Source organism: Psammomys obesus, unplaced genomic scaffold, assembly GCF_907164565.1.
Source record: "Psammomys obesus unplaced genomic scaffold, mPsaObe1.curated_primary_1811, whole genome shotgun sequence".
NCBI classification, from domain to species: domain Eukaryota; kingdom Metazoa; phylum Chordata; class Mammalia; order Rodentia; family Muridae; genus Psammomys; species Psammomys obesus.
In genome coordinates, this window is record NW_026592220.1 from 32,904 (window position 1) to 45,058 (window position 12,155).

The 12,155-nt window shown below is 38.5% G+C and overlaps 1 protein-coding gene across 8 annotated transcripts in view; it reads left to right on the plus strand.

Annotated features, from left to right (window-relative positions):
- Mbtd1 (mbt domain containing 1) overlaps positions 1-12,155 on the plus strand; it is a 52,965-nt gene that overhangs the window by 21,411 nt on the left and 19,399 nt on the right. For 5 of the 8 annotated variants that reach the window (XM_055613050.1, XM_055613052.1, XM_055613049.1 and 2 more), the window contains 3 exons: positions 3,209-3,348; positions 4,677-4,791; positions 6,354-6,436. In XM_055613050.1, coding sequence (XP_055469025.1) covers positions 3,209-3,348; positions 4,677-4,791; positions 6,354-6,436 — 338 coding nt within the window. Of the gene's footprint in view, positions 1-732; positions 791-3,208; positions 3,349-4,676; positions 4,792-6,353; positions 6,437-12,155 lie in introns of those variants that run through there. The other 3 variants (XM_055613057.1, XM_055613055.1, XM_055613056.1) reach the window with 2 other exon arrangements.

Sequence of the window (12,155 nt, forward strand, 5' to 3'; positions counted from 1 at the left end):
TTTTTTTTTTAAATAATACTGAATTTCAAATAATAAGTACTTCTTCTAGATTTTTTTTTTTTTTTTAATTGAAAGGTAAAGGTTTATGTGTTGGTGCACATGCCGTAGTGGGCTAGGGGAGATAAAAACAATTTTATGTAATCCATTCTCTTCTTCCACCTTTACGTGTGGGAGCCAGTTCATGTTGCCACACTTAATTAGCAAGTATCTTTCAATATAGAACCAGCTCACTGGTTTGTTGTTTAATAACATGGAAACAAACCTAAACCAATCTTGGGCCTTTGCAGTTTGGATAAAACCAAAAGTGTAAGGTGTAAAGCCTCTGTCTTACGAACCTTTGATTTTAGAAATTTTTAATTCTGTTATCTAGTACTGGATGCTCTGTCATCTAATTTTTCAGCTGTAAATCATATATGTGATAATCCCACTTTGTGCATCCTACTGTCTTTTAACTAAGAAGGTGAGCAGGGTAGAACTGCAAACTATATAAAAAGTTGTACTTAGCCAAGAGTGACTGTGCTGGCAATACTTGCAGAGGCTAAAACAGGAAGATAGGACCTAGAGACCAGTGTGGACTACACAGGGGAGCTTTTTTTTTTTTTTTTTTTAATAAAAATCAACTTTGATGTTTGAGGGGATCGCTCAGTCAGTAGAGTATTTGCGATGCAAGCATGAGGACCTGTGTTTGATCCCTAGATCACTAACATACAAAGCCAAGTATGGTAGTCCCAGTCATCATCCCAGGCAGCAACTAGGGTGGTGGAGACCAGGGAATCCCAGGAGCTCACTGGTAAGTCAACCTGCGTGGCAAGCTTTGAACCATATTTTCTTAAGAAAACAAGGTAGGGGCCTGGAGAGGTTAAGAGCACTGGCTGCTCTTCCTAAAGGTCCTGAATTCAATTCCCAGCAACCATGTGGTGGCTCACAACCATCTATAATGTTGCCCTCCTCTGGCATGAAGGCACACATGCAAGCAGAATAGTGTATAAAAAATAAATCTTAAAAAAGAAAAGAAAAGAAAAGAAAACAAGGTAGATGAGACCTAAGGAATAGCTGAAGTTGACCCCTGGCTTCCACAGGCGCAGGCAGTTAGTTCACATACATGTGTGCACATACATGGACACAGAACTTCATTTATCAAAATCTACTGGAGTCATCTGGGGCGGTGCATCCTGTAATCCCAGCAGCAGGATTGAATTTGAGGCCAGCTTGAGCTGTAAAGTGAGACGACGTTTAGGGAATAAAACAAAACAAAAAGATTGCCCAATTAATTAAAATGCACCTAAGACCAGGCATGATAACACACTCCTTTAATCACACACTCTGGAGACAGAGGCAGGATGTTCTCTCAGAGTTCAAGATCACTCTGATCTATATAGCAAGTTCTAGGACAGTCAAGATTACCTAGAGAGACCATGTCTCAAAAGAACAATACAAAAGCAAAACATGTACCTAGGGAAATACATGTGTGATTCTGCAGTAGAGCTCTTTCCTTGCATGGGAAAATGCTGTGTTAAATCTAGCACCATAAACCAGAAAAAAAGAATTTCCTAGGTGTCTTCTACTCTAAATGACATTTCCTGGCCATGGGCAACAAAGCCAAATAAGAACTTTTGTCATACATACAGAATATATTGTGGTAGTGCACACCTTTAACCCCAGCACATGGAAAGCAGAGCTTGTGAATTCCAGACTAACCAGGGCTACTCTCAAAAAAAAAAAAAGCTCCCATTGCTACATATTCGTGCTTGGTGATGTCATACCAGTGTGGAAATTATATCACAAAAGAGCATTGCACTTTGAAATTATATAATTTTTGTCAAGGATTCATTGTCCTCTTGACTGGTTTTGTTTTGTTGGAGACACAGTCTCACTATGGAGACCAGGCTGCCCTGGAAATTCACTGTGAAGACCAGGCCTGCTTTTGCCTCTCAAGTGCCACTTTTTTTCTTTTTTCTTTAATGTAGGTAATTAGAAATCTTTTAATCTGGGATTTGTATAAGGAACTATTCTGGTTTTTCTCTTATGGACACACTATTTATTGTTAAATATCTTGGATTTTTGGTATTCTGTCTTATTTCTATTTCTCATGGATTGATAAGTACTGGTTATGCTACAGGACTTTAACCGTTTGGGTCAGACATTAATTTATTAGGTTTTCCTCCCCTCCCCACCCAACCCCAGGACTTTATTAAGGATTAAACCTAGGGCTTCATGCATGCTAGTGCTCTGCCACTGAACTATACCCAGCCCACTTTTTACTGAGACAGGACTTTACAAAGTTACCCACTCTTGCCTTAAATTCAATCTGCAGCCTAGGCAGAACTTGAACTCTCAGCCCTTCTTCCTCAGCCTGCCTGCACAGACAGACCCAGCTCTGTCTTTTTTGAATTTCTGTTCTTGCAACACTTGTTCATGTAATTCTGACTTTGAGGTCATTATGTAATACCTATCAGAAGCTGAGCTGTCTCTTGTCCTAACTAGTTACTAATGAACCTCCACCTCAAACTTGGAGCTTGACCCATCCTTCAGTGTCCCCTGGACATATTTTGAAAGAATCCTTAATTTTTCTAAAGACTTGTTTTTTTGTTTGTTTCAACCTTTGCAGTATTTTAAAGGCTTTTACTGTAGTTTTGTTAATCCTCAATTATGTTGCACTTCTTTTAGTTTTTTGAACATAATCTTTTTAAAAGCTTAAATTCACTGGATGTGGTGGCACACACCTTTAAGTCCAGCACTTGGGAGGCAAAGGCAATTTCTGTGAGTTCAAGGCCAGCCTGGTCTGCAAAGAGAGTTCTAGGACAGCCAAGGCTATATAGAAAATCCCTGTCTGGGTGGCGGAGGGGAGCTGAAATTCATAATGTATATCAAATATTTATCTATCAATGCAGATTAAAATTTCTAACACATGATAAGCACTAGAAAAATGTTAGTTGAAAATGGGGTCTCTCTCTGTATATACACAATCACACATACTTTCTCTCTGGTGCTGGGATTTCAGGCATGTGTCACCATACTCACAACCTTTTTAAAGCCTTTAGGACTTAAGGAAATTGCCAGACTTTGGAGACTCCACCACCATGGCATCACACAGGTGTTTAATTTTTATTTATCATTGCAGATTTTCAGATAAATACAACTAGGCAGGTGGAAAGATTTGATTTTATTAAATGGTCTTCATTCCAATGTTTTTGTTTTCTTAATTTAGCCACCTGCGAGATGTGTGGGATGGTCGGTGTACGAGATGCTTTTTACTCTAAAACGAAACGTTTCTGCAGTGTTTCTTGTTCAAGAAGTTACTCGTCCAACTCTAAGAAGGCAAGCATTCTGGCCAGACTTCAGGTAACGGTACAGAGACCTTCTTATTCTTCATCTGCTTCCCATGGCTTTCACTCACCTGACAGCTGACTGTGATTCACTGCACTCCACCTCTGCCCAACGGCCGGTGATTTACAGCCTACACTTTTAGGAATGTATCAGCCAGTTGAGCATTTTACATAGTAAAGACATGCTATCCAAAATAAGCAGTAAATTATTTATATAAATGAATTTAAAAGGCCTTTTTCCACAGAAATACAACTAAACACCTTGTTACATGTAGAAAATAAAGCCATTTTCTTTTCTGCTCCCTTCCCAGTTTTTCCTTGAATAAATATCAAGTTAGAATCACCATTTGGGTGAAAATGATTTATTCTTTGAGTTTTGCAGTTTTGTTTCGTCTTCTTCCCTCAACTTTGCTCTGTAGCTTGGTTTTTGTTCTTGGGGTTTTTATTGCTGGGGGTGAATTCTAGCTTTGTTCACAAAAGACAAGTTCAGCTTTGTACTTTTGAGTATGACCAGTTTGATACCTGAACCAAATATGTTTAGTTAACACAACTCACCTTTTTAAAACATCCATGAAATTAAAAGAAAACCATCTTTTAGATGTATATTAGTGCCTATAAAATACTGGAGTCTTGACTAAGTTGTTACCCTACCATCTAAAAATTTCTTAAGACATTATAGTACTGATTTTTGTAATTACCTTTTCTATGGTCACAGTTTTCCTCTCTCATTTAATGTATTGTGATCATTACATAGCACTGAGTTATTTAAATCCCCCAGATGAAGGAAATACATCACTTAGATGTATTTCTATATTTCAGATAGACAGTTCCCAAAGATCCTGAGCAGTGGTCTGTACCCAAATGGATGGCAGTTTGTCACACTGAATTTGGCCATGATCATTATGTCATTGACCTTTTGCGTTAGCACTAAAGGTATAAACCTCAGTCACTTGCTCTTGAACATTCAGTTGTCTTCTCTTACCATATCAGTAGCAATGCTTCGCAGCTGCATGAGTGAATAACACTGATTCTGTCTACTCTAAGAAGTCAAGTATCCACCACAGCCTGTATTTTAACATTTTATGGGATATAATTTTTATTAACATATTAATTCGCATATTGCTGTTTTAGTCTGCGCCAGCTCTGCTGCCCATATTAGATAACTACATTGTAGCAGAACTCAAAAAGAAAAAAAGAAACTCATGTTAAGATTCATTGTATGTTTCCTCCGCTTTAATAATTTTCTAAACCCTCAATATGTAAGCAGAATGAGTAGTTTACAGTCATTTTAAATTTTGGTTGTAGAGGGGATAAAGAAGAATCCTATTTACTTAACTTTTCTTGTTTCAGGGTAAGCCTCCAACAAAGAAAGCAAAAGTCCTTCAAAAACAACCTTTAGTTGCAAAATTAGCTGCCTATGCTCAGTATCAAGCTACCTTGCAAAATCAAGCAAAGACAAAAGCAGGTAATTCTGGTGAGTGTAATAAAAAGTAAAATATTATAGCCAGGCAGTGGTCGAGCACTCCTTTGATCCCAGCACTTAGAAGGCAGAGACAGGTGGATCTCTGAGTTTTGAGGCCAGCCTGGTCTACAGAGCGATTTCCAAGACAATCAGCTATACAAAGAAAATCCTGTCTCATAAAACAAAAACAACAGCAACAGAAAGTGAAATATGATTCATTCTACTAGTTTCAAGCAACAGCATTTTAACCTTGGGTTGTGTTTGAGCTGTATGTATTTTTTGTTGGCACTGTAAGACTGTGATATCAGATGGTTGGTTGTTAACTGTTGTAGAGGGTAACAATTGATAAACAAAGTCAATCTAATGATGGTGGTAATGTGTTTGTAAATACAAGTGGGACATTCCTAATCAGAAAATATAAACTGGAGCTGGAGAGATGGCTCAATGGTTAAAAACACTAGCTGCTCTTCCAAAGGACTAGTTCTGTTCCCATCACCCACATGGCAGCTTATAACTGTCTATAACTCCAGTTCCATGGATACTGACACCTTCATACCAGTACACAGAAAATAAAATTTAAATTTATTTTTTTTTTTTTAAAGAAAAGAAGAAAAAGTAAATACAAACTCTGATTGGGGGAAGGCACTTGTTTAGTGGCAGATTACTCACGTACTCCATAAGGTTCTCATCAGTTCATAGCACAACCAAAAAGGAAAATCTGAAGTCTAAAACGTGTTGAAATATGTGCCAGGACAGCCAAGGCTACACAGAGAAACCCTGTGTTGAAAAAAAAGAAATAAAGATGTGCCATTTAAGCACCAAAAAAGTCCATGTAAATGCCTGAAAATCCATGAAACTTTGAAGTCTGATATACTTTTGGTAGCAAGTACTTAGAACAGCTTTTATTATTTAGTCAAGTTATTTCATCCTTACGGGAAAAGAAAAGCTTTTGGTGAAATGAATTTTTGAAAGAGAATCTTTACTATGTAGCCCTAGTTGACTGTGATTCCCCTGCCATCAAAATCTCTCAAGTGTTTTGAGTGCAGGCATGTGTCATCACATTTCACCAAAAACTTTTTTTTAATTTTATTTCAAGTTTTAGAAATAACTTTTGAAGCCAGGTGGTAGTGGAGCACACCTTTATTCCCAGCACTTGGGAGACAAAGGCAGGCAGATCTCTGAGTTTGAAGCCAGCTTGGTCTACACAGTGAGTTCCAGGACAGCCAGGGCTACACAGAGAAACCCTGTCTCGAAAAACTAAAATAATAATAACAACAGCAGCAGCAGCAGTAACAGCTTTGGGGCTAGCAAGATAGCTCAGCAGTTAAGAGTACTTGAGAATAAACCTAGAAACCTGAATTTAAGTCATGGGATCCACATGTTATAAGGAGAGAGCCAGTTCCCAAAAGTTACCCCGTGATCTCCACACACATGCTTTTGCATCCGCATGCTCTCCAACACACATTAAATAAATAAGTAAACAATACATAAATAAAAAAATAAGTAAAAAGCACCGTTTTTTTAATATATGTTGAACGGTTACATCTAAGTTTATTTTATTTCAGCAGTCTCCGTAGAAGGCTTCAGCTGGGGTAACTACATCAACAGCAATAGCTTCATAGCAGCTCCAGTAGCCTGTTTTAAACATGTGAGTATGGAATTTCTTACCTACCATGAAATGTTTGATCTTTAAATCTGAAGGTACAATAACTCTCATCCTGAGAAAGTATTTCCTATATCAAAAGAGAAAAATGTTTCTCCTTTATTATACTTAATAGCTAAAAATAACTTATGTTCTACAAGTAAAATCTTCACATTTAATCAAAAAGCCCTTTTGAGGGCTTTTGAAATATTATAGCAAGTGACAAGGTGATTGCCTAGAACATTCAAGACCCTGTGTTTTACCCCCAACATTGAAAAACAAAACTTTCATTGAAATATGAAGTGATTTTGAACAGTAAAAAATACTACCTCATCCAGTTTCTATGTTAAACAATATAAAACATGAAAATGTGGAGGCTTCTATAACAAAACTGGTTGGCTCCTAGCAGTGTCACGTGTCAGCCTAAGACCTTTATGATTTGAAGCAGATAGTTTCTGAAAGAGCCGTCTTTCCTCCATTTCTGTTTTTGCCTCCAAATGTAAAATCACACCCCATGAAAGCAGCAGGAATGTTTTCTTGTGAGCTGGAATAAGTGATTGTATCATTAAAAATAGTTTGGAAAATGTTCTTTTCAGAGCATTTGATATTAAAAAAAAAGTATCAGATGTCATTTTACTTCAATTTATTTTTAGTAATTTGTTTTAATATTTCTTTACCTGGCATGGTTAATTTAGATAAAGACTGCTTTTGTGATGTCTTCACAAAAGTTAGAAATTAATGAAGTTTTTTTTTTCACACATAACAGTTTGCTAAGAGCTATATTAAATAACACATGAACAAAAGTACACATGCTTTTTACCATTAAATCCAAATGAGTTCTTACTCATTTTTGCCAATGAAGAAGGGTTTTTATCACACTCAAGCATATTAATTCGCTGGTATGAATGTGTGTTAAAGCCTGCTACATTAGTGTGTTGTTTTTTTTCCTTTTATGTACAAATGTTCAGCTTTTCGTCTGTGCCTTGCTATGTAAGAGAACCTAAAATGCAATCTTTAGTTGCTTATCTCAGAGTCAAGTGGGTGACTTAACACTATACTGTACTGTAATACTGTTACACTAGGGAACTGTGTAATGTCTGTGTTTGTGTTCTGTAAAACAATTACAGAGAACTACAGAGCTGGGTGTCACCTACCCAGCCCCTCTCCAAAGATTTCACCCCTAACACTGCAGAGTGTAAACACAGTGTTGCTCTGTGGTGCTGAGATGCTCTGGATTCCATAGTAAGACTTCATCTCAGATTCCTGCACATTTGTCTGTTGTCTCTTTTTAAATGGCTTTCATCTTTCTTTAAATCTTTTTAATGTTTTATGTCACAAAATAGGTCAGTCCATTTTAAATAAATAGCCAGGCTATTTCTGAAATAGCATTTCAAGGTCCTGAAAGTATATTTCATTTTCTGTCCATATCTTTGAACAGTTATATAAAATAAAGTTCTTTATGAATACATCTCTTTAGTAATTAAGTTGGTTGATTTTGCTTATAGCTTTGCTATTATTAAGATTGAAATGGTTATAGGGCAGGTAATTCTACCTTGGAAATAAGTACAATTCCAGAAAGGACTGTAAAGATGAATACTGAACTAAAGGGGGGCTGTTTGAATGGGGATAGAAAGGGTAATACACGACCTTTAGACTTACAACAATGTGCTCGTCCCCTCCCCCCCCCTCTTTCTCTCTCTCTCTCTCTCTCTCTCTCTCTCTCTCTCTGTTTTTCAAGACAGGGTTTCTCTGTGTAGCCTTGGCTGTCCTGGACTCACTTTGTAAGCCAGGTTGACCTCGATTCACAGAGATCTGCCTGCCTCTGCCTCCCTGAGTGCTGGGCTCACAGGTGTATGACACAGAGCCTGGCTCAATTTCCTTTTTTTTTTTTTTTTTTTAATAGGGAAGATATTTCTTTATTTTGTAATTTAAAATTTAGTTTCAGGATCTGGGTATGGTAGCATATACCTATAATCCCAGTGTTTGGAAGGTGGAAACAGGAGGAACGCGTTCAAGGCTAGTCTCAGCAACAGAGTGAGTTCACGACTAGCATTAAAGGAGCAGCTAACTTACTAGTAAGGATAATGTGGCATCTTCACTTTCTCAGAACGAAGCGCCTGTCAGTTATGTGAAGCCTGTTATTCCTGTTGCACTCACCTTTCTTGACTGTTGCCTTTTTATCAGAGCTTTGTCTTAGTGAATTTGCTTTGTTGCTTTAATCAGCATCTACAGTTGAAGCCATTTGATTTGAAAGGTAGACCTTCTGCTAAACTCAGTTTTACTCTTGAGTTGACTCTCCAGTGTGCCCCCAGGCCCACCCCATTCCCTATCTCAGAGGTCATTTTCTATTCTGTCTCTGAGGTACTGGTTTGGGCTCTAGGAAGTCTGTTGCCAGAAATTTCTGGAAGCAAAGACCTTGTCTCATGCCATCATCCTTCTAAGACATACTACATTCTCTAAAGGGATTTTCTCACAGACTACACCGCTGCCCTCTTGCCCACTTAGGTACCAAGTAGGAATTAGTTTTATAATTACAAATACACATCTGTTATGTTTGATGCACACGCAAGCTGTTGTGGTGGAAACAAGAATTGATATGAGTGTGCTGGGTGTCAAGCTACACAATGTCCCAGGTACACATGGCACATAGCCTGAAACAAGGTACTCCTCCTGTCCCTTTCATCAGTCTGCATCCAAATGGACCTAGGGGAATCAGCTTTAAGATGCTCAATCCTCATTCAGAAAGGCAAATGGGACGGACATCAGAAGAGGGAGAAAACAGGGAACAGGACAGGAGGCTACCACAGAGGGCCTCTGAAAGACTACCTTGCAGGGTATCAAAGCAGATCCTGAGACTTATAGCCAAACTTTGGGCAGAGTACAGGGACTCTTATGAAAGAATAGGGAAATAGTAAGTCCTGCAGAGGACAGGAGCTCCACAAGGAAAGCAACTTAACCAAAATATCTGGGCACAGGGATGGATGGAGATATATATATATATATATTTTTTTTTTTTTTTAAAGATTTATTTATTTGGCTGGAGAGATGGCTCAGGGGTTAAGAGCACCGGTTGCTTTTCCAGAGGTCGTGAGTTCAATTCCCAGCAACCACATGGTGGCTCAGAACCATCTATAATGAGATCTGGTGCCCTCTTCTGGAATGCAGGCCCTCATGCATGTAGAATGCTGTATAAATAATAAATAAATCTTTAAAAAAGTGGGGGGGGGGGTTGTGACCCACCTGACATGGGTGTCAAGAAACAACCTGAAATCCTGTATAAGAGCAGTTTGCACGGTGCCATTTCTTCAGCCCTTTTTTAGTTCTTGGTTAGTAGTATCCATACAAGAAAAAAAAAATCAAATTAATATACAACCATATACCATTTGGCTGTTTTATAGATTTATCAGGTTCAAGGTATTTATCTCGGGGGGCAGGAGGGTGTCAGTTTTGGCAGTGAATTGAGATGGGGTTTCTTACTAGCCCAGGCTGACCTGGAACTCAAAGTCTTCTTGCCTCTGTCTCCTGAGAGGAATTTTGAGGATGTGCCATTGTCTGTAGCTGCTCTGTGACTTGGGATTGGGGAAGTAGTACTGGGTTTTGTGATAGGGGTTGGGATGATTTTTTGATGGGTTGGTTTTCAAAGCAGGATCTCCAGTAGACAAGACTAGATTGGAATTTACAGCAGTCCTCCTGTCCCTGCTTCTTGTGTATTGGGATTAGAGGCATGATCTGTCACACATTATGACTTTAAAGCTGAGTTTGTTTGACATTTTCATTCTGCCTCCATGAGTATACCTGGTGTCACTTACATAATAGTCTCTCTGTTGTTTTTGTCCCTGATCTGAGTGCAGCTTTTTTTGAAGAAATAAATTTATTTATTTGCAATATGTGTAATAATACATACTTAATTTTAATGATAGAAAACTAGCCTTCTTGTTTGTATATGAGCAAAGGTAAAATTCATGATTTAATTTCTCAGATACAAGTTTATTAAAAATATTTTTCAACTAAAGTTACTTTTCAGAGTATTTCCTTCTTGGTCCTTGGTCCAGGCAGAGAGAACTATGGAAAATACATACTATAACTTCACCTCAGTTATAATTAAAAATAGACCCTCCATGTGTCATAATAGATTATAAGATTACTTTCTAATGAAAATAAAACTTGAGTTGGTTTCTGGCACTTCCGTGTTCCACCCCTGCTAACACTAATTAGCATGAAATACATTTCTCTACAAAGGTAGCAGGCCCTCAAACTGAAAAAAGTTGCTTGCTTTGAGTTTCTAGGAAAACCTAAACTGAAAGGAGGCCTAAATAAATGTGTATTACTGCTTTAACCTTGTACTCTTCCCTGGAGTGGATGGGGGCCGGGGAAGATCTAGTGATTAAACTGTGTTGTGTTTTGTTTAATTAAGTAGTTTTAAACCCAAGTGTAGTGGTACACACCTGTCCTCTCAGCATTACAGGCTTCCTTGTTTGGGAAGCTGAGGCATGAGGATCCTAGCAAGTGTAAGGCTAGCTTGGTCTACACAGTGAGTTCTAGGCCAACCTGGCTACACAATAAGAACTTACTCAAAAGGTGGAGAGAGGTGCTTTAAATTAGTGGCCTCTGCTTTTTTTTTTTTTTTTTTTTTGCATGTGTATAGCATTTTCTCAAGCATTCCATTTTCCTTTTGTAGTTTTCTTGCACCTCTCCTCCCAACCCCCATGCTAGCTAGCATCATCCCCATCCCACTCCCAGTAGATCTGCTGTCAGATCAAAAGGTGAGTATACTTTCTGGAGAGAATGGGAAGTAGTGAAGTTTGTTTTTGTTTGTTTGGGTCACGGTGAAAATTGAGAAAAGGCCTTACTATGTATCCCAAGCCAGCTTCAAACCCAAAGAGTTCCTACATCAGCTTCCCAAGTGCTGCTATTACAGATGTGCAGCACTGTGTTCAGCTTCTTGTCTTTTTTGACCAAATATTATTTCATCTTTCTCTAGTAGATATACTTTACTAATCGTGTACTTTTTTGTTGTTGTTGTTCTAAGGTATTGTAATGGTGGATTTTGCTTTATCATGGGGATAAATTCTTTCTTGGTTCCTACCTGCAACTTTAGGGTCTAACCTCTGCCCATTTACACTCTCTATAAAGGTTGGGTGTTCTTATCAAAAGTTACAGGCTAGTAGTGGTATAGAAGGAAATCTTTGTTTCAGTTGTAAGCATCATGTGTGCCCTCTGAGAGTCTGAATATCAGTCTATTGGACGGTCTGGGAATGTTCTTGGAGTAAAGGAGATAAGACATCCTGCCAGATTATTTTCTTTCAGATAGATAGATGGAAGTTATCATACATTTGTATTGGGGACCCCTCAGCATTTGGATTTGGCCATCTCTACAGGACCTGATGACAGCTTACTTTGCAGGGAAGGAGAGTCGCTCCCAGATAGCTCTCAAGAGTGGCCCTGGAGCAGGAAGTGGTGGAGCAGATCTTCCTTGTTGGGAGGAGCCTGAGGTAGACCTCGCATCCTGAGTCTGGAAGGTAAATTTGTTGTTACCTGTAAGTGATGGTTCTGCTAGTTCATGCTGTGCCAATCCAGACTTTCAGAGGTGTCCCTCCTGCCAGCAAGAGAAGACAGATGACTTGGATGAAGATGGCTGTCAAGCCCTGGGTCATTCCGTCTTCCACACTTAAAAGAATATTCATTTAAAACAAAAGGGCAGATTTATCTATGAAATCACTATTAT